The sequence below is a fragment of the Melanerpes formicivorus genome, unplaced genomic scaffold (assembly GCF_026170545.1).
Source record: "Melanerpes formicivorus ecotype bairdi unplaced genomic scaffold, bMelFor1.0.p_v2 SCAF_32, whole genome shotgun sequence".
Lineage (NCBI taxonomy): Eukaryota > Metazoa > Chordata > Aves > Piciformes > Picidae > Melanerpes > Melanerpes formicivorus.
The window spans coordinates 2821907-2847042 of NW_027142384.1; the positions used below are offsets into that span (position 1 = coordinate 2821907).

A 25136-nucleotide genomic window follows, 5' to 3' on the forward strand; every position below is an offset into this window, starting at 1 on the left:
TCCTCTGTTTCTCTCCTCTGTTTCTCTCCTCTGTTTCTCTCCTCTGTTTCTCTCCTCTGTTTCTCTCCTCTGTTTCTCTCCTCTGTTTCTCTCCTCTGTTTCTCTCCTCTGTTTCTCTCCTCTGTTTCTCTCCTCTGTTTCTCTCCTCTGTTTCTCTCCTCTGTTTCTCTCCTCTGTTTCTCTCCTCTGTTTCTCTCCTCTGTTTCTCTCCTCTGTTTCTCTCCTCTGTTTCTCTCCTCTGTTTCTCTCCTCTGTTTCTCTCCTCTGTTTCTCTCCTCTGTTTCTCTCCTCTGTTTCTCTCCTCTGTTTCTCTCCTCTGTTTCTCTCCTCTGTTTCTCTCCTCTGTTTCTCTCCTCTGTTTCTCTCCTCTGTTTCTCTCCTCTGTTTCTCTCCTCTGTTTCTCTCCTCTGTTTCTCTCCTCTGTTTCTCTCCTCTGTTTCTCTCCTCTGTTTCTCTCCTCTGTTTCTCTCCTCTGTTTCTCTCCTCTGTTTCTCTCCTCTGTTTCTCTCCTCTGTTTCTCTCCTCTGTTTCTCTCCTCTGTTTCTCTCCTCTGTTTCTCTCCTCTGTTTCTCTCCTCTGTTTCTCTCCTCTGTTTCTCTCCTCTGTTTCTCTCCTCTGTTTCTCTCCTCTGTTTCTCTCCTCTGTTTCTCTCCTCTGTTTCTCTCCTCTGTTTCTCTCCTCTGTTTCTCTCCTCTGTTTCTCTCCTCTGTTTCTCTCCTCTGTTTCTCTCCTCTGTTTCTCTCCTCTGTTTCTCTCCTCTGTTTCTCTCCTCTGTTTCTCTCCTCTGTTTCTCTCCTCTGTTTCTCTCCTCTGTTTCTCTCCTCTGTTTCTCTCCTCTGTTTCTCTCCTCTGTTTCTCTCCTCTGTTTCTCTCCTCTGTTTCTCTCCTCTGTTTCTCTCCTCTGTTTCTCTCCTCTGTTTCTCTCCTCTGTTTCTCTCCTCTGTTTCTCTCCTCTGTTTCTCTCCTCTGTTTCTCTCCTCTGTTTCTCTCCTCTGTTTCTCTCCTCTGTTTCTCTCCTCTGTTTCTCTCCTCTGTTTCTCTCCTCTGTTTCTCTCCTCTGTTTCTCTCCTCTGTTTCTCTCCTCTGTTTCTCTCCTCTGTTTCTCTCCTCTGTTTCTCTCCTCTGTTTCTCTCTACAAACCAGTAGTTGCTCAAGTCTTTTATACAGTTTTTTAGTCCTTAGGTATGTATTCAAATATTGTCCCTCAGGAATTCCAGTGGCAGGAAATCTGTGTGTTTGGGCAAGACCCTGGCTGGAGGAGGGGGGAATCTCCGTCTACCCCGTCTCCATCCAGACAAGTCCTCCCACATTCCTTTACACAGGTGGTGGAAACCATCGTATCACCCTGCCCAAGGTACTTGATGGGCGGAAACCACCCTGCCCAGAAAGCGTGATGGCTGGGTCCTTGGGTCCATTGTTGTAGTCCCGTGTTATCACGATGCAATCACAAGCTGATTTGCATCCAGGATTGGTGGGCAGGATTCTTTCCACCTTCCTTCCAGTGGCTCTGCTATCACTTTATCTTTGTTGACTCACATAGAGAGAGACAAACTTATTAGACTCTCACACACAGTGAATTAACAGAGCTCTCCTGCTAACACTAGTGCTTATTTGCCAAAAGTTGTTTATATCTTTCTCACATTGCACGCAGAGCACTCATCTCTTGGGAGCTTCCAGTTTTAAATCCCTGATTTAATACATATCTGTCTGTGTTTGATTTTGAGACATTCTGAGCATCTTCAGAAGATGCTGAGAACCCTTGAACATATTTTGCTTGGGTGAGAACGAATCACACCAAATACCTGTCAGATCTGCAGAACACATAGCATTTGTTGTTAAAATAGATTTTTCTGTCAGAATAAATAGTTTTAAAAAATTTTTAAAATTGAATTCACAACTCCTTTGACAGGCTTCCTTGTATCTGCATGCTACAACCTCCTCGTAGAGAAGCTTGCTTTCAGTAGACCCGCTATGCCTTCTAGCTAGAGGCAAGGACTACATTACTTGTGGTACTACCGTACTGAGCTGCAAAGAGGGCATGGATTGCCTTCCTCTTACACTATTATATTTAGACCTGCCTTCATCAAAAGGTGGAGAGGTTGAGGATGAGAATTGTAGAAACTTGAGGTAATAAATGGCTGTGGAGACTGGAGCACTGCAGTGGTGTTTGAATCCTCTGCTGTCACTCTCTAGCACAGCAGCTGTGGGCATTGTGGAGGAAGCTGCAGACAGATTTATTGCCTTTTTAAATGTTTGTGTAAGACTAAGCATTGAGGGCTAAGGAAAATTTTCTCTTGCTACCTCCAATGGCTCCCAAACTAAGGGGAAATTTCTGTGGGCAGAGGTGCTCCTCCTACCGCCAAAAAGGTGGAAAGGAAATGCTGATGGTGCGAATGTTGATGGCTGCTGTGAAAAACAGCCTGCTGCCTGCTGGCAGCTCCTGTGCCATACACTCTCACTCCTGTTTTTTGGTTTTTTTTTTCCTGGAGCTCTTCTGAGCCCTACCAAGAAGCCAGAAAGGCTTCTTGGAATAGCACTTAATTGCAAAAACAGCTGGATACGTTTTTGTAGATGTGTGTAGCTTCTCAGGAAATGTCACACAAACTAAGTATTTTGAAAGAAGACAACTTTCAAAATTTATCCTTGAGTTCCGTGGGGTTTATTATCACTTCAGAATCCAACTAAATAGTACACTTTTCCCTTCTTTTTTTTGTTCTTTTTTTTTTTTTTTTTTTTTTTTTTTAATTAAGAGCACAGATAGCAAGGTTAAAGGGAAGTAAGACAAAGCTTTGATAAAAGATTATAGACAACACGCCAGAATCAAAGTGGTCAGTGTGTGCAGTGAAGATGACTACAATAAGCTAAGTCTGGCTCATTAGAGTTAGTCTAGGTAGTAACTCTCTTTAAGTAAAGAGTTGGTTTTGTGTTTGTGTGTTGGGTTTTTTATTTGTTTGGTTTGTTGTTTTTTTATGGGGGCTTGTTTTGTTTTGTTTGTTTGTTTTAATTGCTGTTTGTTTCTTTATTAAGACAAGCTCAGTGTAGAAAAGCTTATTTAGACTTTAGTGAAATAGGGAAGCCACATAAAATGACCAGCTAATGTGGAAGAGGCACTGTGATGGGAATATAAGGGATTTTAAGAAAAGAAATAAAGGAACTTGGTATACAACTTGGCAAAACACAGAACAATCAGATATCCTCTCCATCTATAAATACATTGGAAAGAAAAACATCGGGAAAGAAGGAGAATGGGATACAAGAAATTACAACACTGGCACAAGAACAATTGCATACAAACTGTGCATGAGTAAATCCATATCAGCCATAAGAAGCTGAAGCTGGCAGGGGAGTAAAACTGTTTAGACTGAGCTCATTTGCAAACTTTCTAAAGTAACCTGCACCATGTGTAACTTTGTGAAACTGTTGATGTTTTGTTTTTCTGTTTTTCTTCATCTAATACGACTAGCAAATAATTAGAATATAGCTGGTTTAGATATGATATGGTCAATATTAACATTTTCATTATGTAGTAGCCTCAAGTTTAGAACAGGAGAATGATAATCACTCTACATGAAGTGAATTTTCCTAGATGTGAGATTAGCACATTTGTTATCTTTCCACAGAAAATTTTGCATTGTCAGTGCTTGTCTGATTTAATTGTCTTGTAGCTATTTCTCTGTCTCCTTTCCCTACAAGTCACACATTAAGTCCATTGCATCCATTCTGCCTACTGTAAAATAGGAGGGGCCTAATTAAAATCAACATCAACCCTCTTTAGTTAAAAGTAAAAAGTAGAAGATAAGAGTATTTCTGAGCATGACTGTACTCTTGAGTAATTCTATTTGAGTACAGGTGTCCAGGATGTGTTCTCATAGAATTTTAGGTTCAATTGCATGGTTACCTGTATAATAAAATGAAATTTTTAATACTTTCTTTCCAGGTATTACCAGATAAGAGCTGGCCTGAAGATCCCATCCAGGATTCCCCACAGGCTATTTGCTACAATTGCAGGACAAGGTAAGCAGGTCCCAGATGGATGCATTCTTATCGGAGGTGGTGCAGCATGCAGAGCAGTGTGTGTGGAGAATGGGTGAGCCTGGATTTGGATATGCAGTTGAATTTCCCTAATAATCATGACTGTTCAGCTCTCTGTTCTGATATGAATTTGGATGTAGTTGGCCTTGAGTTTTGGTGCTTGAATCTGTCAGAAAAGTAGAGGAAATTCTCAATCATCTTATCTGTAAGCAGTCGCTCTTATTTGTGCCTGTCCTTGCAGACAAAGGGATAATTTACTATTCTAAGTGATTTATGGTTGAATTTTTTTTTCAGTGTGTAGTGGGTTGACAGCTGCAGGCTAATTTCTGCTCCAGCACCTGGAGAATCTCCTCTCCCTCCTTCTTCACCAACTTTGTTTTCTGCAAAGTTACTTCTGTCTCATTTTCTCACTCTTCTGGGCACTGTGCAGCAGGTTTATTTTTCTTTTTAAAATATATTATGACAGAAGCACTGCCACTGTCACTCATAGGCTCAACCTTGGCTAGCAGCATGTTTGTCTGGGAGCTGTCTGAAACCATGTCTATAAGATATGGGGAAAACTTATAACACCTTTCACAGAATCCACCTCTGTAGCTCTCCTGCTTCCAAAACTTTACCACACACCCCCAATGTACAGTGTTTAAACCAGATTGTAAGTAATAATGTGCAGAGTCTACTTGAATCAATATCATGCATAGAGGAACAAAAAATGTGAGTGCTGCATTAACAATTTCCTGAGCTTAAATATCACATTTTGGTTTTGGCGTTTGGTTGGAGGTTTTTGTGGGGTTCATTTAAATCAGAATAAAGACATTTCTTTGGAAAATAAACAATTAAATCAATAAACACGTAAGTAAACGTACTCCAGGTTTGGAGAATCTCATGGTGTGGTAAATCCCCAATAATGACTGAAAGTTATTTTTCATCAAGTTCCAGTGTAATTCACCTCTGGCATATCCAGAATCCCTTGAAGTTCCTTTGCTCTCTGAAAATGTCCTCAAATTATAGTACTTCCTGGTTTAAGTATTTTTGAACTAATGAAATAATCTCAATATGAATATAGCTAGAATTTTACTTTCTAGAGGCAAAACCTCCTCAAGAACAAGTAATAGAACCCTCACCTACTCCTATTCTACAATGAACCAGGGATGACTATATTATTCAAGGAAGAAAGAGCTATTTTCTGTATTTATTTTTCATTCAGATTAGTATTTCCTTCTGCCTGGTAGACCTTTAGTGTCCCATCTTTTTTAATCTCTGCTAGAAACAATTTATGTAAAACGTGGCCAGGAGAGAGTCAAGGCAAACAGTTTAGTTACAGGCTTAGCAGCTGACTTTCATAGTGCTAATGCAATCCAGACTGGAGTCTAATAGTTTTATAGGGCTAACATCAAGACTTGGCATTTAAGTTGTTAAGGCTTTAAACAGTTTTTCCTTGTGTATCTTCACAAGTATTCCCTATTGATTTTTTTAGGTTTGCAAGACAGCATCTTTTAATAAGAATGAACTTAAAGGCAAACGGCCCATAATGTCTTTTTTGTTCTCATACCACTGATAGGTCTTAGAATGGGGCAGCTGGGATAGACTAATTAAATTGTTGTGCATGTTTCAGTAAGACATCCCTATTAAAGTAGTGGTACAACAAAATAAGGATGCAATAAAAAAATGAATCAACTCCTAAGTCACCCAAAAGAATGAATAGGTGGGGCTCAGGAATTTTCTTTAAAGGAAATATTTTTAATCTTTTCCTTATCTGATCCATTTGGTCTATGAGACCTGAGGATGTATTCTGAAAACAATTATGCAAATTTATAAGATAAAACCTGTGAAGACATGTGGCAATAAAATATACAAAAATACATTTTTTTCTTCCAGTTCATGTGACATTTTATTTTCATTATATTTTCCAACATCTATAATAAAACCATGGAAACCAACAACATTGGTGATGCTTGCTTCCCACTAGATTTTTTTCAGCAACAGACTCCTAAAATAAGAAATTGTTTTGAGAATTCAACAGAGAAGAAGCTGAAGCCTGTATTGGGAATTTCCTTGGCAGTTGCCAGCCAAATATGAACAGCAGGACTTCATCCATGGAACAGGAATGACAGGTGATACAGAAAACCTTTATGACCCGCTACATGGTCCACACATCAGCTGCATCCTGTCAATGCTGCTGAAAAAGAATAGGTTCTGTGCTCCAGTTGAAGCAAAAGGGAGCTGTGCTGGAGACCAATAGCCTTTTTTGTTTGGACATTGAAGTCATCAGAGCTGCACATTAACTTGTACTGACTCAGGTCAGTATATATATATATATATATATCTGCACACACACACACATATATAAAGTGTGTGTGTATATATATATATATATATAATAATATATATATAAATATAATAATACATAAATATAATATATATGTGTGTGTATGTATATATATCCATGTACATATAACATATATATATATATATGCATAAAAATATATGTATTTCATTCACACTCTTCAAACAGTTTTAGCAAGGTGGGTTTCTTAAAGGCAAGAAAAATGTGGCTGATGACTTTTTCAGCAGTGAAGAGGAGATAAAGTAGCTGTGACTGCCATTGGACATTAACTCTTTTAACTAGTGATATAAAGAAGCTTTGTGTACGCACACTTTGACGTTTTCTCATAACATGGAATATATGACAGATAACCAAATTATCTGGCAATAAAACAAAACACAACACAACATGATTTAAATTGTGATGTGCCAAAAGGAAAGTAGGAGAATGTACTGAAAAATGAAGAACATTGCTGTAAGTTGTCTGCACCGTGCTATTCAAGTTCATGATCACCCACACTGAATGCCTTTTCCTGTGAATTTGCACCTAAAACCTAATCTGAAGGATTATTTATATTTCTCATATGCTTCTTAATGAACTGTTTTTAGTAAAGAATTAGTGAGCTAATCTCTTTATTAATATTTGGATATCTCAAAGGAGTTCCTGGTAAAGGAATTCTATTTTGATTATCAAAGAAAGCCTTTTCTTGTAAATGACTTCTTAACATAGTCAAAGCAAGCATTTGCAGTTAGTTGTTCATTAAAGCAAGAAGAAACAGCACTACAACTTGTGGAGCAGTATGAAATTGCAGCCATTATTTTCAATAATTTTTTGAAAGGTAATTTTTGCCTCCATTAAGTGAAAATAAGCTTACTGCTTTTGAAGCATGAAAAAAAATAATGAGGAAATGGATGCTTTGCAAACACATGGCTTTGTTTCTAAAGCTTGTTAAAGTAACCTGCAAATAAATATCTATTTATATATGTAAAATATGGTATACCTGAAAAATACAAATTATATATATGAGACCTTAAGTGTGAGAGAAGTTATTTTGGGATGAGTGGACATAGAAAAACTCATTAGCTGTGAGATCATAAAAGATCGTTGGACATTTTCAGAACTATTAATCCACAATATAAACAGAAATAATTCTATGATATTGTAAGGGAATCATTGGTAGGTAAATTGCATTCAGACAACTGTTTCCTCTTGCTCTGCACTGATGTAAACCTGTGTGATTGTCTTGTCAAGGGTCAGGTCTGGGCTGGCCACAAAACAACCAACAGACCTTCTCTATTAAACCAAAGACAAAACCTTTTGCTGATCCTAAGTGGATCGGCTGTTTAATCATCTCACATTTCAGTCTGTCAGAAATGAACCTTGGTTTATAGAGTGGTACAGCACTTAGAAATCGCATTTATGGGCATCTTGCCTTTTATTGTCATTGAATCTATGTATGAGTGGAGAGGTAGTTTTATGTAATAGTTTCTATGAGGCCACTTCAAAATGTCAAAAGGCAACATTAATATAAAGGATTCATCTCAGAAATGTGCAGCTTTAATTTCAAGTCATGGTGAAGGAGAAAGCATTCTGCACTATTTGATCAAGCATTTTAACAATAAAGGTTTCTCTTTTAGAAATCATTTATCCTAAATATAACATCAGCATTTATTCCAAATATAAATATGCTAAACGTTATATTTCAAAACTAAAGCAATCCTCTTCAAACATTTAGATAGGAAAATTATGATGCATTGACAGACATAGGATCTGAAAAATGTTGTCTTTGCACTTTCGAAGTAGGCTTATTTTGGCTGAATTGTAAAAATAGAGGATCTGCATGAATATTCATCTCCTAAAAAATGTGCATTTTCAAACCTCAGCCTTCTAAGAAGCAGATATGCAAATCAGTTCATGAGGATAGGTTCAATCCCAGTTTGCTGCCCTTAGAGCCTAAGTGTTCAAAAGTAAGTGGTTATTTGTATTTCTTCAGTCCTTTTTCCTTCAACTTGCAACATTAAATTTTCAGAAATGAGATATATTTGAAGCTGGCATGTCAAAATAGGCTAAATAACCTATGGCAGAACCACTGTAACTACTAAGAGTCTGTTTTTTTTCTTTTTAATATATATGTACATATAAACTCTAACAAACCTTATTTTGCCAGGTTTTGCATCCTATTAGGAAATAGTTGCCTTGTAATGATGTGTTGGGCTGTATTCTAAAGGCAGGCAATAAGTCATTTCCTGAGATTCAGGCTGTGAGATGGAAGAAGCCCTGGGAATCTGTGACAGAGGGTAAAAACTATGTTCTCTAACTGCTGTTATCTATGCTGTGAGTGTCTCCACCTAAGGTAACCAACCCGTCTCCCTTTATAGTCAGTGGAAATACGTAATTTGAGGGAGTAATTTAACATATCTATTTTAAGATGAGTTGAATCACACCTATTTCTGTCCGCTAACTACAATAGAAGGTGCAGGAGTTTCTGCATAGAGAGACATTTCCATTGTGTTTTTAAAAGACCTGACATAAAAAGGCTGTGATTGCATTTTGTGCATTCATGTATGTATGCATGTAAATTAGGCAAGTAATGGTACAAAGTGAGAAAGGTGACAGAGTGTACAGAGAAAGCAAATGGTACCCTTGTCTTTCCCAGCAGAAAAAAGCAAAGATGGTAGCTTCCTTCAGGATTTTGCATGTTTCCAACTAATTTCTCAAAGTAAAGTATAAGAGAAAGGAGACTTCAGTATGAGCACAACTTTCTTCTTTCCTTTGGACCTCACTCTGCAAGTAGCAGGAAAAAAAAAGCTAAGTGATCTAAAAAAATAAAATCATACAATCTTTTAGGAATGGCACAGTGATTTGTTCATTGAAAATGAAATTGTGGAAGTCATGTTTGTTTAGCTAGATTTTGCAAGACTAATACTATGACCATATTAATAAATTCCATAGATGTACAAAAATGAACTTGGAAATAGAAGCCAGGCTTGAATTTCAATGAACCAGGAATTGTATTCAAGGTTCAGCAAACTGTTCTGTGCTCCTAACAGTTCTCTAGAATATTATTGTGTGGTCAGTAGCTCTGAAGCTTAACTTTCTGTATTAGATGTGACCATAAATCAGAAGAATGAGAGACTTTTTCTGTGCATTCAAGTGTACATGTGGACCTTTCAGAAGTATTTGCTTAATTTACTATTCAAGCCAAGGATTGCGGGTTGGTTTAATTTCCCATCAGTAACACTGACAAGGACTGCTCTGAAAACAATGTGGCCTACAGATTAAAACAGGGAACATAGCAGCACAAACTGCCTGCCCTTGTCTCTATCTGGGAAATCATGGTACATCTTCAAAGATGCAAATATATATATATTTAATAACTTTCAAAATGTGTAAGACAAACAACAGCAATCCAAATAGTTGGCAGTTGATCCAAAATCTTCCTTCAACAGAAAATCTATGTAGGAAAGTGATGTCACGAGAGGGAAAAATTCTGGAGGATTTGCATATGGATTCTCGTGTTTTCAGAGAGGAATATTTTTATAGCTGTTCTGATACCCTCTGAACCTAAAGTACAGCTCTGGTGTCTGAATTGTGGCATGTCTTTGTAGAAGGATGTTAAATGCTAATTTTAAGATGGGGTGTTTTCTGGGGTGGTGGTTTGGGGTTCAGTTTGTAGGTGGGTTTGCTTTTTTATTATTTCCACTTTTGAGAAAGAATTGCCTTGCTTTCTATGAATAACTTTTTGCACTAGAAACAAATGGAACATCCATTTTCTTTCTAGCAGCTATAATCAGAAAGAGTAGATATCTCCTTCTTTTCTGGTTTCAGTTATCCGTTATCTTCATGTTCTCTTTATTGCTGGAAAAACAAAAAAGAAAAGAAAAGAAAAAGATACAGCCTGTTGGGTAGGGCTTTGAACAACCTTATAGTGCAAAAAATGTCCCAGTCCATTGTAGAAGGGCTGGAACAAGATGAACTTGAAATACCTTTTTCAACTCCAACCATTCCGTGATTCTGAGCTGAGATGACTGGCATGGGCAAAGACCATGAATTTGAATGCAGGTATTTCAATTTTCTTTTTTGACTTGCCTAATATAGCCCTTAAGTGTGAGAAGAAAAGAGTAGATTGTTCCATTTAAGCATAAGCATTTTGCTAGACCAAGATTGCCTTGTTAGTAGCTGCATTTCATTTTGATGTTTAAGTTGCACATACAGGATATGTGTGATGGCACAAAACTGCTTAGAGTCAAATCACTTTTTCAGTGATGGTGTGTCTACTGCCCTTAAAGAAAGACCTCATTGTGTAGGTACTGTCATATCTTTTAGCCTCCCATCTGGAGTGGGACCTTCAAGGCATGTTGTAGACAGCCTGTCCAGCAATGCCTAGCAACCTACTACAGCAAAACTGATGATGCAGGAATCAATCCTAGCATTGCACCATATGTCACAGTGGGAAAGTCCCAGTCTTTATTTAAGCTTTTCTTGCCAGCATTTGCCTGTATGGGTAGTGAATCTGGTTTAAACGTTGTCTTTGAGCTACTGATGCCTGCAACACTTAATCTTGCTCTCTGACAAAAAACTTGAGGGGGGGTCATTAGGAAGTTAAGGAAGCTACAGCAAGCTGAGAAAGAAGATAGAGGACTGTGACAAATGAGACCTCAGATATGCATAACATACTGAAGAATAGAATGGTTCAAACTTCCTTCTTTAGACTTGCATTCCCTGCTGGAATCTGCAGGCAATGCTGGAACTCAACACATTCTTTTCTACAGATTTCTGAATACAGAAATAATGTTATGTGTGCATTTATATATTTACTTAAATACCTTTTTATCACCTTGGATTTCATGCCAAATTTTCTCAATTTTGCCAAAGATTAAAAGCAATGTGTTCCCTGAATTTTTAGGAAGAACCTGAAGCAGGATAACAAACTAAATGACTCAAACAGGTGCTAGTTGCCTGGGAAAAAATCCCACACGTTGGTTTGTGGTTTGTTTTCTTCTGTTCTAGAGTCATGTAGATTTGGGTCCTCTTTCACGTTCCATGAAGTGCTTCCTCTGCAGTACAAGGAGTCTTTGCATATGGCCTGATCTGTCAGAAGCGGGCACTTTCTCTGGTGGTTGCCATAAATTTCTGTGCAGTGAAGTGCTGATTTGTGACCTGAAGCTTGAAAATAATCCCATTGTTTTAAAAAGCTGCTACTTGTTGCAGCCACTGTTCAGAGGGCAGCTGCTGGATGCGTCAGAGTGCATGATTCCTTAGCTAATCAATTTATTAGCACGCTGCATAGATCAAAACAGTAACAATTTTAGCTTGTATATGTGGTTGGGTTTTACTGGTTAAGGCATTGATAACAAAGGGCATAAAACACGGCTACTCTGAGCAATAGGCCCTTTGTTTAGGGTTTCTCAAGGATCTTTGGTTAGGGACTTTGTTCAGGGCTGCTAGAGACTTCTGCTTCTTTTAGCTACTTCTTCTAGTTAAGGCTTTGGTGTAGGAATGCTGCTAGGCATATGCTCAGGACTTCTGTTATCTGCTTCATCTATTAAGGGCTTACGGGACTTCTGTAAGTGGGACTTTGTAGTGCAGGGTATTCTACAATGCAGCAATAAAGGACTTCTGGGAGGACTTCTGAGATTCTCTGCCCTCTGCATTTCTGGAATCTCTTTGCTGTACAGCAATGGGGCTTGTGTATCCATTCATCACCCAATAGGCCTTGAATTGGGAAGAAAAACAACACTACTCATTTATTAGATAAGCACTTGTGTAAAGTTTTGATAAATTGGTGATGAATATTATGAAAACTCCTGATTTCACTTTGATTCTAGATTATATATCTCCTGGCATAAAAATATATGGTACAATAGCATGCTCTCCATAGAAATTAATGAAGTTCAAAATGAGACAATTGATTTTACAGATGGGTGGTAAAAGATCACCTTCTGCTCCAGAAAAGCCGTTAAAAATTTGTTACCACAACATCTTCCAGTCATAAAATTATGAACTCCCTGAAAATGCAGTGTGTCCTTCTAAATGTGCCTTGAAGGACTGCATGGAAAATGGGTAGATCGGTAGAGTACTGATCTACTACATCTTTCTGTGTCAGAGTAGAAAGTGCTAAAGTCACTCTCCAGCCACTACAGGATAGCTTTTCACTTAAGTGTTGCAAACTGTAACTTTGAGAGATATGTTTCACAAGTGTACTTTATAAATAATGTGAATGATATCTGAGGAACAAAGGGAAATTTATTATGAAAATTAAAAAAAAAAGAGAAGATAGCTGATGGATGGTACTATAATTTCATTTTTTTTTTCTTCTTAAATGATATTACAGACTATCTAACAGGCATCAGATGTTGCTATCAGAACCTGATATTTAAAAACAAGGAAAGAGAAATCTAGGAAATAAACACAGTTTCCCAGAAGTGTGAGAATAAAGCCTTCTCATTATGTTAGAAGAGACAGTCATGAAATTGTGTTATTTGTATTTAGTTCAGAGAAACTTATGTTAGCATTTGTTACTTTTGCAACATAAATGCAGTTGAAAGTATAATATATAGAAGATCCTATTGATGTTTCACATGGTTAAAATAATAAATTCTGCAAAAATGAAATTATGACACATATGGATAGTAAACACTAACTCCACATCTAATTTACTCACTCAAGCTGGTGGATACTAGAAGCAAAACCTCAAGAGGGAGCTTAGCAGAGACAAAAAATGCTGAGTTTTTGTAACACTGGGCTATGTTGAAGTTATATATGTGCCTGCATGGCACACGATATCTGGAGGATTTAGGGGACCTAGGAGAATTTACTGTTCCTTAATTCTTATGGATTCTAGGTTCTGTTTCCCAGCTCTGATCTCGAGCAATTGCCTCCCTCTGTTTTAGCTTCCCATATGGATTAATTGTATCTGTACCATAAGGGTATTGTGAAACTTAATTACTTAATATAAAGAGCTTTGAGATTCTTGGATATGTGACAGTGTAGGAGAGCAGAGAATTATTTATAGTTTGGAAACTTCTTATAGCTGGTTCACACTTCAGAGAGTAATAAGTGGATCTAAAGAGAGAAATTTTTGACCTACTATTTCTACCACACACTGTGTAATGAGTTACAATAATAACAGAGAGTCTGTTGATGTAATTAAACCACTGACTGTTCTAGGTGGGAGGTTTTATGGAATATGGTTTATGTCCTAAATGAAAGTATATGGCAGCATCATCATAGCTGCTGTATAACATCCTAAATTAGGAGGCTCATTAATAAATTTCTCCCCCACCTCTACACATTAACCTGCCAGATATAACCAATATACATTTGGAAAATCTGCAGCACTGGGCCAGCTTGTGCTTTCCACAACCTGAATGCTGCCAGTGGCTCTGCAGTGACATCAGTCCCATAGCCCTTTATGACAAGAAAGAAGGGTTAGTTTGGTGGAAGGCAGCCCTAAGCACTCCAGTGTAACTGGAGTTCTGGAAGTGGAGTAATGTCTGAGATCTGTTCTTTTATTATATACAAAGGAAAATACAATACTACTGGTTTTATATGCCCCAAATTGTTGTCAGTCTACCTGAACTCTAGCAGGGCAACATGGGAGACTCTTCTGAGTGTCTGGTGCCTCTTTGCACACGATGGACACCTCTGGAGCCAAGTCCAGGACATAAGCTACATGTTAATTTCAAAGTTGAATGCAGAGCTTCCTTGAAGCTTGGGCTGCCATCCTACTGCAGGAGACTGCAGTACTTCACTTGCTCCATCACCATTTATGCCCATCAAACTTGGAAATGAAGTGAAATTGCAGATTCATGATTTGTTGTCAATGTGAAACAGTGACCATCTGAATGTGTAGTTAAGGGCTACCCAGAGGGAAGGAGATTGAAGCCTCAAAGAGAAAAAACCACTTTACCCACCATCTTAGATACATCCCTTCTGCACAGTGCCTGAATACCATAATATATCTTTTGCCAGATAATACGTTGGTGGAATTATGTTCTTTAACACCTTCACCTTAGGACTGTTTCTAGACAAGATTACATCTTGCTTTCTGTGCATTGTTCTTTTACTTTCTGGGAAACTTAAGCTTAATGCCTCTCATGTATATGGAGAAAGATGCATATTTATGTCTCCAGAAGCAACAGAGCAAAACAATTAAAAATGTGAGGAAAAGGAACTATTGAATTTTAAACACCTCAGATAAACTGATTGTACTTGCTCATTAACAGCTGCAAGGTCTTGCCACTTCTGTGTAGCACTTTCATCTGCACATAGCGTATCTTATTACTGCAAGTTAGCACAGCTATAAGGCCAAGTTTTTGAGGTAAGAACTTATGACTGTGTTTTGAAGCACAAAAACACATTGAAAGTCTTTAGCCTAGTTTTAACCTGGTACATTCTGCAAACCAATACAACACCACCTCTGAATCAACTTGCCTCCTGAGAGCAGCGTACTTGTGCTGAATGCTTCTTCATCAGCATATTGCACATTATTCATCCTGCCTCTTTCTCTAATAGAAATTTTCTGGCTGCTCTCTTAGCTGTATTTGCACCATGTTCCGTTGTGCACTTGTTGGTATCATGCCCATAATTTTCATTCCTGAAAAACACCCAAATCCCTACATAGATGTAGACCAAAAAATGTTGTATTTTATATGTAAGCTGGAAAATGGTATAACATGTCCATGGAAACAATGGAAAGTACAAAATGAGGATTTTTAATTCAACACTCCCTGAACCTCCCCTCTTTCCTCTAAACACTATGAGTTTTTCCAACAATAATGGTGCTTTGGTAAAAGTGAAGGCCTCATTCAAGTCCAGCTTACTGTTGTGCTGAGTGTACTTCCAGTCGTGGTGACTAATATCATCTCATTCCTGGATTTGTCTCTTTATGTCTATCCATTTGTTATCTCTTACCTTACACTTCACCTAGAAACCATTCACAAAGTATGTAACAGTTTACTTTGCATTTGAATTTTGCATACATGTCTGCAGTTTCTACCATACCTCTGACCATCTTGAATCATCTCTTATATCTGTTTCTGATTGCCTTGGCACTTAATTACATCTCACAGCCTAACGAGGAGAAATGGGAGTTTCTCTCATGATCTTAGCAAAAATTACAGGCCTGAGTAGAATCAGACTGAGTATTTTTAGATTGTAATGCAAGTTTCCTTCATAAGTAATACTGACAGAACTTAATTCCATGTATCTGAAAGAGGCATTTTAGATTACAACGATTTTCTCATATTAGGTCTTGATTTCTCCTCACTGATCACTTACAAAAAAAAAAATAAAATCAGTTATTTACTTTTTCTGTGATTAGAATTTCACACTAAAAATTTTAATCAAGGCTAGTGGGTGCATATGAATGGTAATACTGGTACAATGAGGATCTGGGGAGCCTCATCAGTAAGCTCTGTTCTAAGAAGTATGTGAAAGGTAGGATTAGAGTTTTCACCATGTGACCTACTCAAAAATATCATTCAATTTCCTTCCTTTTTAAGAGTAGTGTGATAACTCCACTCAACCACTAATAAAGTAGGTATTTGTGAGAGATGAAAAATCTCTTCTATGATTAACACAATAAGGATCTCTGTGTTACTAGACATAATGATATTTTATTGAAAATACACTCACCAGAGCTCAGAATCTCAAGATTTATATTGGAAGAGACTACAAAGGACCTCTGACAGGATCCAAAGAATTACCATGTGCTTCTGTACTAATGTTGCACACAGGAAGAAGAGGCAGTGTTAGACTTCTATAATGAATTTCTCTTGTTTGTGGATCATAATAGTAAGGCTGGGGGGGGGGGGGGGGGAATGTTGTTCAGTTTGCTCTTAATGAAACCAAATTAAACTTCAAATTGTTGTCTTTTGATTTCCAGTAATAGAAGTTGCTACTATATCAGGAAGAGAGAAGAGAACAGGGAGTCTGCACTGCCACTGAACCGCGAGATTTGTCTTTAATTTCCCACTCTCCAAAAGGATTTCTCTCCAATTTTAGGCAGGACACTTATATTCAGATCTTCTTGAGGGGACAGGCTCAAGTCATGTTCTATCTCACTTTCCCACTTGTAAAGAGGGTGTAAAAAATATCTACAATCAGGACTGTGAGGGATAAAGAATTCATACTGTGAGGAGATGATGAAGGCCAGGAAAATATTTAAATGATGGATTCCTTCTACACTCATCAAACAATGTTGAAGGCTTTTTTGTCATATCAGATAGATTTAATCTAGAATGTTGCTCACTGTTTACATTGCACAGTGCCTGGTTTTGGCAGCAGTTAGCTACTATGGGAAGCTGGGTTACTACACACAATTAAGTGAACGCTTTGAGTAATATCATCTGGAGGTAGGTTTTCATCCATTTATAGTTATCCTTTTGGGACAAAGAGGAAGAACCATTTTTAAATGTCCTATTTTTAAAAAGTATTTCTGGTTAAATATTAACTACGGCATAGAAATTGTCGTCATGTTGTATGGATAAACTGTGAAATTCTGAATGTCTCTGGCTGTGAAGCTCCTTCAACTCATGAACTGTTTTCTGTACCTCTTCTATAAACAACATACATTCTAAGTCTGACCTCTGAACTGAACCTTTCAGACAGAAATGGAACAAGGGATACTACAAACTCAAGCATTATCAGAAGAACTGTTTCCAAGAAAATGTGCCCCAAACCCACTGACACCAAATACTGTTGTATTTGATGACAGTGGACATACGAATATCCAGATACATATGAATATTTAGATATCTCAATAGGGATGCAAAAGTAAAGCCTGCCAAAGGATCCCTCAAGAAATTAATCTGCTTGTTGAACACTAAGGAAGCAACTAGATACCTAGAACACTACTCCACATCTCTCCTCCCAGAAACCAAGGAAGTTTGAATAGCTGATGAAGAAAGATGTTTGTTATATAATAGCAGTATTTTTGAAATTAGAAAAATCTGCCTTTCCTCTTTCTTTCTCTTTCTGTCTCTCTTTCTCTCCTCATCTCTCCTCTTTTTTTGTTGTAGTTCATGAAAGTTTTCTACCATTTCTGCTAAGGGTTCTTTCCAAACCTATTTTGGATTCTTTCTAATTTTCCTCCATTTTTTCATTCTTTTTGCCTGCGTGGAAAGTTCCCATAAAGTCTTTAAATTCCCTCTATTAATTTTAAATAAGAACAAGCTAATTCTTAGTCTATTCTCTGTGATTCATATCCATGGACTACTATACAATTTCCCATAGGTCTCATTTTCAAGGTCAGCTAATCTCACAAGGACGTGGACATGTAGAAAAGCCTTATGCAAAATGTGCTGCAATTCTTTTTTCTATTTAATATGTGTAGAACAATCTTAACCTAAATCACTATTCCCTTGTTTTCCTGCATTTGTAAAACTACTGAAAACAAAAGGGACTTGGTTTCTAAGTTGTGAGTCTTCGTCCCAACTTTGTCAGTACTTTTCTAATTACTCTAGTACCCTGTTTACTAGTTGGGATCTCCAATAATTGTTCTCTCAGACTTTCCTACTACTGAAATCCAGAAGAGCACTGCACTTACATTCTCCTTCTCCTAATTCAAATGCAGCTGCAGAAATGACAGGATGTTCCCAAAGTTATGTCACTTGAATATATACTATTTTATTACTCTTTGTGAAAGAGTTTTATAGCTAGCAAGGGAGCTGTAAGCAGCTGTAACAAAGGTCTGTTGTATTCTGCAAACTTCACAAGTTATAATACCTCCAGGAAAAAACTCTGTGGGCTTAAATTTTTATCTTGCAAATATTGTGTCTTGAATGTTGCCAGCTTATATCAGGGAAGTACATTTGTCTTCTTGGACTTCACTTGGGTTTGTTGCTTTCAAAATTATTAGGATGTTGATGGATAAGTTTAGAGGATGAAGAAAAAGAGTCAAGATTTTATTAAATCTTTGTAAAAACTTGTGTGTACAATTGTCACTAGGCAAAAACCATCTAGGGAAATATATGCATAATTTCTTTACTGAGGAAGCCATTAAAGACATGCAGCCCAGATTCAGCAGTATTTCTCTGCCAAGTTAGATAAAACAGCTGAGAGCAGTATTGCAAGAATTGTAATAAAACTTAGACCTCAAAATGACAATCACATACTTGTTAAATGAGATAAAATGAAAGAAGTTACTATGTGGGAATATGAGGCACAGAAATGCCTCATGATTTGCCCAAATGTCTCTTAAGAAGACAGTGATGGTATGAGAATCCTGTTTTCTTGAGTATTGTCTAGATAGTGTTAGTGTAACCACAGACCCCTATAACATGCTGCAAGAGTAGTCTATATGTTTGTTTGGTAGTAAATATAGGATTTTTTTGACACTAGATCTGAGTCCATTCCTAGCTTTGCCTTTAGTTTTAAGGATTATCTTCAGAAACCTACCATAATTTTTGCAAGTTTGCTGTCTAAAGTAGCATCTTTGTCTTGAAGAGGTGCAAGCATTTAAAACGTTGAGTACAGGGGACTGTATATGAGATTTTTTTTGATAGGCAGGATTAAGTTCATTTCAGTTTCAAAGTTTTAGATGGGTTTTGTTGAGGAAGCTAGGTAGGATTAGATTCAGGATTCTTTGCCTTATGTTTCTCAGCCCATTTAAGAGCTTACTGCAGGACCATGATGTGTATCTAAATAAAAACAGGCTGTTCAGAAAGAGGTAACAGATCCTTTTCTTGAATGACCCTTAACTTAGACTGAAGGCAATGAATAACCTTAAAAGAAAACATCCCAAAGAAAAAGAACAGCTAATGATACTCTTGGCACATTACAGAGAACATTAATGCAGCTAAATGAAATCCCAGACAGAAAGCCAAATGGCTTGTGCCTGACATGCATTGACAAAGTATGATTGGTGTCGATGATTTATGTGCATGTGTGAGCCAGACGAAACTTCAGGATTTCAATTGAGATAATGTGCATAATTAAAAAGCAAAAAAAAATTACTGATGCAATGGTAGAGGTTGATGGAATCTAATTGGAGAAGTAAATGAATAAGAAAATATAATTCTATTTCATTGTTGTGAGGAGTTGTATTGACAGTTTAGCAGTTAAATCACTAATCATGCAGGAGCTGCTTGACCTAGGAAAGGAGAAATCTTGAGTCTCAGCTGGATGAGAAGTTTTAAAATATCTGCTCAAAGGATTATTTAAAAGACACAAAACATACAGAAGGACATTTTGGGTTTCAATTAAGCTTATGGCTCATAAGAAAACAGTTTCCATTATACATTTGCAATAGTTTGCTTATTTTGAAGCTACTCTATAATGATATTGGTTTTACTGTTGGCAGAAACTGTTGTGTGTGGGTATTTTAATATACATGTGTGCTAGTATTTAAGTGAAATTCTTATTCCTTTAGTCTTCTTAATAAGTAGACAAAAATTTTCTTTGTGCAGTTTTGCTTGCATATCTGAATGCCATCTGCCTGCTTCAAGAGTTGTGACAATACTTGTACTGAAAACATGAGACCTTGACATAAATTACCTGTGGTCTAATTCTTTCAGCCTCTATCACATTAACTGCATTTCTGGAGGCTGATTTGTATTTCTTTGCCTTGATAAACCAGTGTTGTACATGTGAAATATCTCTAGAACAATCATTGTGTAGTAGTTTTTGGAAAGAATTTGGGTCAGAAGAGGAACACCTGATTTATAGCTCCTTATGCTACCCTGGGAACTCAGAGATTTTCCAATCATTTTATGGACAGATCTAGTGATGAGCAAAGAATCTGATCAGATCCACTTGAACCTAAGGTGGGGAGGAGGCTCACCTTGCAAATGTGCATGTGACAAACCCACACTGAACATCACACTGCAAAAAGACCCTGCATCCTGTGAAATGAAAGAACCTTAGCTTCAGCTGCTGCAGCTGAGAAATCAGATGTCTTGTATCTAACTTTGAAGACTGAGCATAGAAAGGATATGGAAAGAAAAAAGCAAACAAAAAACCAACAACCACAACCCACCCACCCCCATCCCCCTCCCCCCTCCCCCCAAAAAAAGAAAGAAAAATAGAAAGGCACCTTTTTTTCTGTGTTTACTTTTCTGATCTAGAGTGAGAACCTGTACATACCTGGATAACTAGCCTGTTTTTATCAGAAACACCAAACAACAATGGTGACCTCTTCCCATTGATGTTTGAGGTCCTTTGCTCTGAATCCTCAAGCTTTTTATTTTACAGTGGGATCTTAGGTACCACCTCTTATAGCTGATAGATTTATTATTGAAATTTTTATAGACTGTCACAAAATGTTTTGCATATTTGATTTACAGTAATTTACTCTGAGTAAAGTGCTGGCCATAATGCTGAAGAGAAAAGTTTGGGAAATGTATGACCAACATCCATCACCACCTTGAGAACAGCAGACATTGCAACAGTACTTTAGGAGAGCATTTAGTTTCCAATCCATACCATTGATCAAAGTTCTTGAAAGCATTACAGCACCATCTGGGAAATCTTTAATTTCCATTTTGCTGTAAAGTCCGTGATTTTAGCTCAGGACTTTTCTGATTCTGTTGTTGTGTTGATGAGACAATGTCAGATATGCTGTGCAGCACTGAGGGAATAACAGGTGGGTCCTAATCTTATATCCATGCTTGAAGGGTCTGTAGAGTATGCATATTCACATTTTTTATATGCATTATTTTAACTCTTACATATCTGGTTCTTTATAAACATTTGTAGTGTTACAGCTGTCAAAACATCATGTTTTCACACGGTGAGTACCAAAATGGTGAGAAAGTTGAAAGGAAATCTTCCTGTTGGTAGCAGAGGAAAAGACTATCTGAAATGAAATCCTGGAAGTGTTCTTTCTTCTATGTGCACCACTCACTCACACAAAGGGTTGTGGCAGTTATAACGAGAAACATCTACCTGCCTGATGGCTGGAGTGAATTAACAGAAATCATGCTATTTTCATTTGTCTCCCATTTTTTTTCTTTTTTTTTAATCCCAATTTCTGAGGAAACTATTCCAAATTTGCTGGAAGGTCAGTATGACAGTCTGAAATTGCCACAGTCTCGTGATACTGAAAGAGCTGTTTAGTGTTTGGGGTGTTTTAAAGGCACTTCAACATTTCATTTGCCATATTTAGAACTGGATTAATTTTTATCCTCCAGTTCTTTCAGATTACACAGCAGTGCAGAATGACATTGACACTGGAGGCAGTTATAAAATGTTTGCCTGAATGGTGTAAATTGACATTTATACAAATGTCCATTGGCGATAACAGTGAAATCTTGTCTTTTACCTCATTAGGAGATGTATTGTTCTCTAAATGAGTGGGAATCTCTCTTCCAAAATTTAATTTCAGTATTAGGTCCTTCTTTGCTCCAGTTCTTCAGTGCTAGAAGCCATTTTGTGACAGGATTATTTCTTTTCTCTCTTTCACCCATAACTGCACAGGGGCAGTGAAGAAAAAATTAAAACACTAAGAGCTCTGCTACAGTACATGTCAGTGGATATTTATTAGACACAGTCACTTTCTGTCCCAAAGTCACCCCTCCTAGTGTACTTGGCAGGAACTGTACTTTGGCTCTTATTATTTCTCCAGCTTGTTATGAATTTCTCCCATATGTTAACACAGACATGTGTGCATCAACTGTAACTACTGTGTACCCAAGTCCAGAAAACCAGAGAAAGGCAACCATCTCAAAGCCTGGTTTGGGAGGAATTTTTACAAAGAAAAAATGAAATTTGCAGCTGAAGCTTGTACCAAATAGTTACCACTATTTGATTAGTTGCAGTGGAGGTCTATAATTAGCTCTTATTTAAGAAGGCATATGGCTCCAACAGATGGTAAAGGGGAAAAAAAAGCAAGTTAGATAAACAGGGATATTTGCACAAAATTTTCTGGTCTCCTTTGGTTATATTTTGCAATGAAGTGCTTAGCTTTTAGCAGGATGGCATACTGTTCATTCAAAGAATATACATATCTTAATTTTCTCTAAAAATATAGCTAAATCAGTTTGGGCTGTATTTATTCTACTGGCAACAGTAGAATAAGTTAGATGACAAGGAAACTTAGAAAATAGGCATGGATTTTCTAATTTCTGCGAACTCTGAGCATGAACCAGCTCTCCTTGTGAGGTCAGTGGGAATTTCAGATACTGAAGACCAAGAGACAGAACACCCCAAAGTATGTATCTGGGTGGCTGAAGGAGGTAAATATCCACTAGTGGGATTTGGGTTATGTTTATGGCAGTACCAACAAGAGTGATGTGTGTGGTAGAAATCACTCAGGTTACAGGAAGGTAAGCTACAGCTAGTCCAGACCAAGGTTTTAAAGGCAATGTTTTTTATACACATGTATTATTGCCCTCCTTTTTCACCTATGTTTATAGACTATGATTGCTTCCAATTCACTTCAGGACAAGGACATCTCGCTCAGTTTAAGCTGCCTTCTGCTGTGCTTTACCAACAATTGACTTTCCACTGAAGCAGATTAGGAAAGACCACACGAACCACTGACACAACGTATCTGTGTGGGTAGTAACATAAGGTTTGTGGGTAGGAAGGTTTCAAAACGTTCACAGCTCCTTCTCAAGTGAGTGCATTGTAATGTCCTTCATCCATCTGTGCACGAGTGACCTGGGAGAATGAACCAATCTACGTTTAAAGGTATCACATGTCTCTGAAATTTTCTTCTGTGGGAACCCAAGTATGGAGACTATGAAATGCTGCTTATGTCTTCAAATTAATCTGAAATACAAACGTTTAGGTATGCAGTGTTGTTCATTAAGAAATTCTTAAAGTAAAGCTCTGCTTACAACTGCAGCATCTTGATTTCTTTGAGCTTTGGAAAAGTATTCCTTTCATAAAAGCAAAACATAGAACCCTGGTTTTACATTTATCTGAAGAGCAGCATAATAATACTGCTGTTTTGGGGTTTTTATTTCGGACAGCAAGATTGATTCAAGAAGTTGACAGCAAATGAATATATAGGTTGCTTTGTAAAGGACATAAAAACTGGCCAATCCCATTGCTTTGCAAACAGTTAGGGGTCATATGACTTTGCTCTTTCTGGGGAAACCATTCATCATTAAGTCTCAGCTACAACAAGACATTGCCATTTCAAAATCTGTCCTTGACAGAAATCAGAGTTTGAGATATTTGTGTCATCGTCAATTGAATCTTCTAAGGTGAGTTCATTGTTTGTTTGCTCTGTGGAAAAGTTATTGACACAGGACAACTGTGAAACTTCTCAAACCATTTTTACAGAGGGTTAATTTAAAAAAAAAAAAAAAAAGAAAAAAGAGAGAGAGAAAAGGGAGTAAAGGAAACAAAGGATAGTTCAAATAAATATCTAAATGGATGAAGTGAGATAATTTAGGTATGTTAATTAGAAAGCAATATATATTCTCACTATATATATATTCTCACTATATATATATATTATATATACATATATATTCTCACAATATATATTCTCACTAAATTAGTCTGAAGATAAGTACCAAATTTGTTTACAGGTCACCTGTCTATCAGTTCCTTCCTTGTAAGATTATCTGGACAGATATTTTCAGGGTCCTCTAGGATTTAAATAGCAAAGCCTCTCTCTGATTCTTTAAAGGAATGAATAATGCAGATGACACCAAGTTAGGGGCAGATGTTAGTCAGTCAGAGGGTAGAAAGGCTCTGCAGAGGGACCCTGACCGACTGGACAGATGGGCAGAGTCCAATGGGATGGCATTTAACAAGTCCAAGTGCCGGGTGCTGCACTTTGGCCACGGCAACCCCATGCAGTGCTACAGGCTGGGGTCAGAGTGGCTGAAGAGCTCCCAAACAGAGAGGGACCTGGGGGTGCTGATTGACAGCCACCTAAACATGAGCCAGCAGTGTGCTCAGGTGGCCAAGAAGGTCAATGGCATCCTGGCCTGCATTAGGAATAGTGTGGCCAGCAGGAGCAGGGAGGTCATTGTGCCCCTGTACTCTGCTTTGGTTAGGCCGCACCTTGAGTACTGTGTCCAGTTCTGGGCCCCTCAGTTTAAGAAGGACACTGAGACTCTTGAAGGTGTCCAGAGAAGGGCAACAAGGCTGGTGAGAGGCCTTGAGCACAAGCCCTATGAGGAGAGGCTGAGGGAGCTGGGATTGTTTAGCCTGGAGAAGAGGAGGCTCAGGGGTGACTTCAGTGCCCTCTACAACTACCTGAAAGGGGGTTGTAGCCGGGAAGGGGTTGATCTCTTCTCCCAGGCAATCAACACTAGGACAAGGGGACACAGTCTCAAGCTGCAGCAGGGGAAGTTTAGGCTCGAGGTGAGGAGAAAGTTCTTCACTGAGAGAGTCATTAGTCATTGGAATGGGCTGCCCAGGGTGGTGGTAGAGTCACCATCCCTCGAGGTGTTCAAGAGGAGATTGGACGTGGCACTTAGTGCCATGGTCTAGTCATGAGGTCTGTGGTGACAGGTTGGACTCGATCCTCAAGGTCTCTTCCAACCTTGGCTATACTGTGAATCTGTGATACTGTAATTCTTGTATGATATATTGCAATAAAATTTAGATATATCCATCTATAAAATCTTCCAGGTAGGAAAACTAGGTAGAATAGACTGGAGCTAGATTAGGCAGATTGCAGAGAGTTTGCAAATTGGATATGTAGACTATGAGAAAATAATATGTGATATAACGGTGGGTGTGCACAGATAGGCTGTGCTATGTATATGAAAACAGGTACAACTGCAAAAAGCCTTTTTCTCTTCCTTTTTAAAAAATGTCATTACTGAATGAAATAAAGGGATTTCCAGGAGTCCTGGTGGGATAGCAGTAT

At 37.8% G+C, this 25136-nt stretch overlaps 1 protein-coding gene across 1 annotated transcript in view; it reads left to right on the top strand.

Moving 5' to 3' along the window:
- The window catches only part of FAM135B (family with sequence similarity 135 member B), a 244861-nt gene that overhangs the window by 132922 nt on the left and 86803 nt on the right, over positions 1 to 25136 (top strand). Inside the window, exon 4 of the mRNA XM_068155482.1 lies at positions 3938 to 4014. Within this exon, the coding sequence (XP_068011583.1) occupies positions 3938 to 4014 (77 nt within the window). The remainder of the gene's footprint in view (positions 1 to 3937; positions 4015 to 25136) is intronic.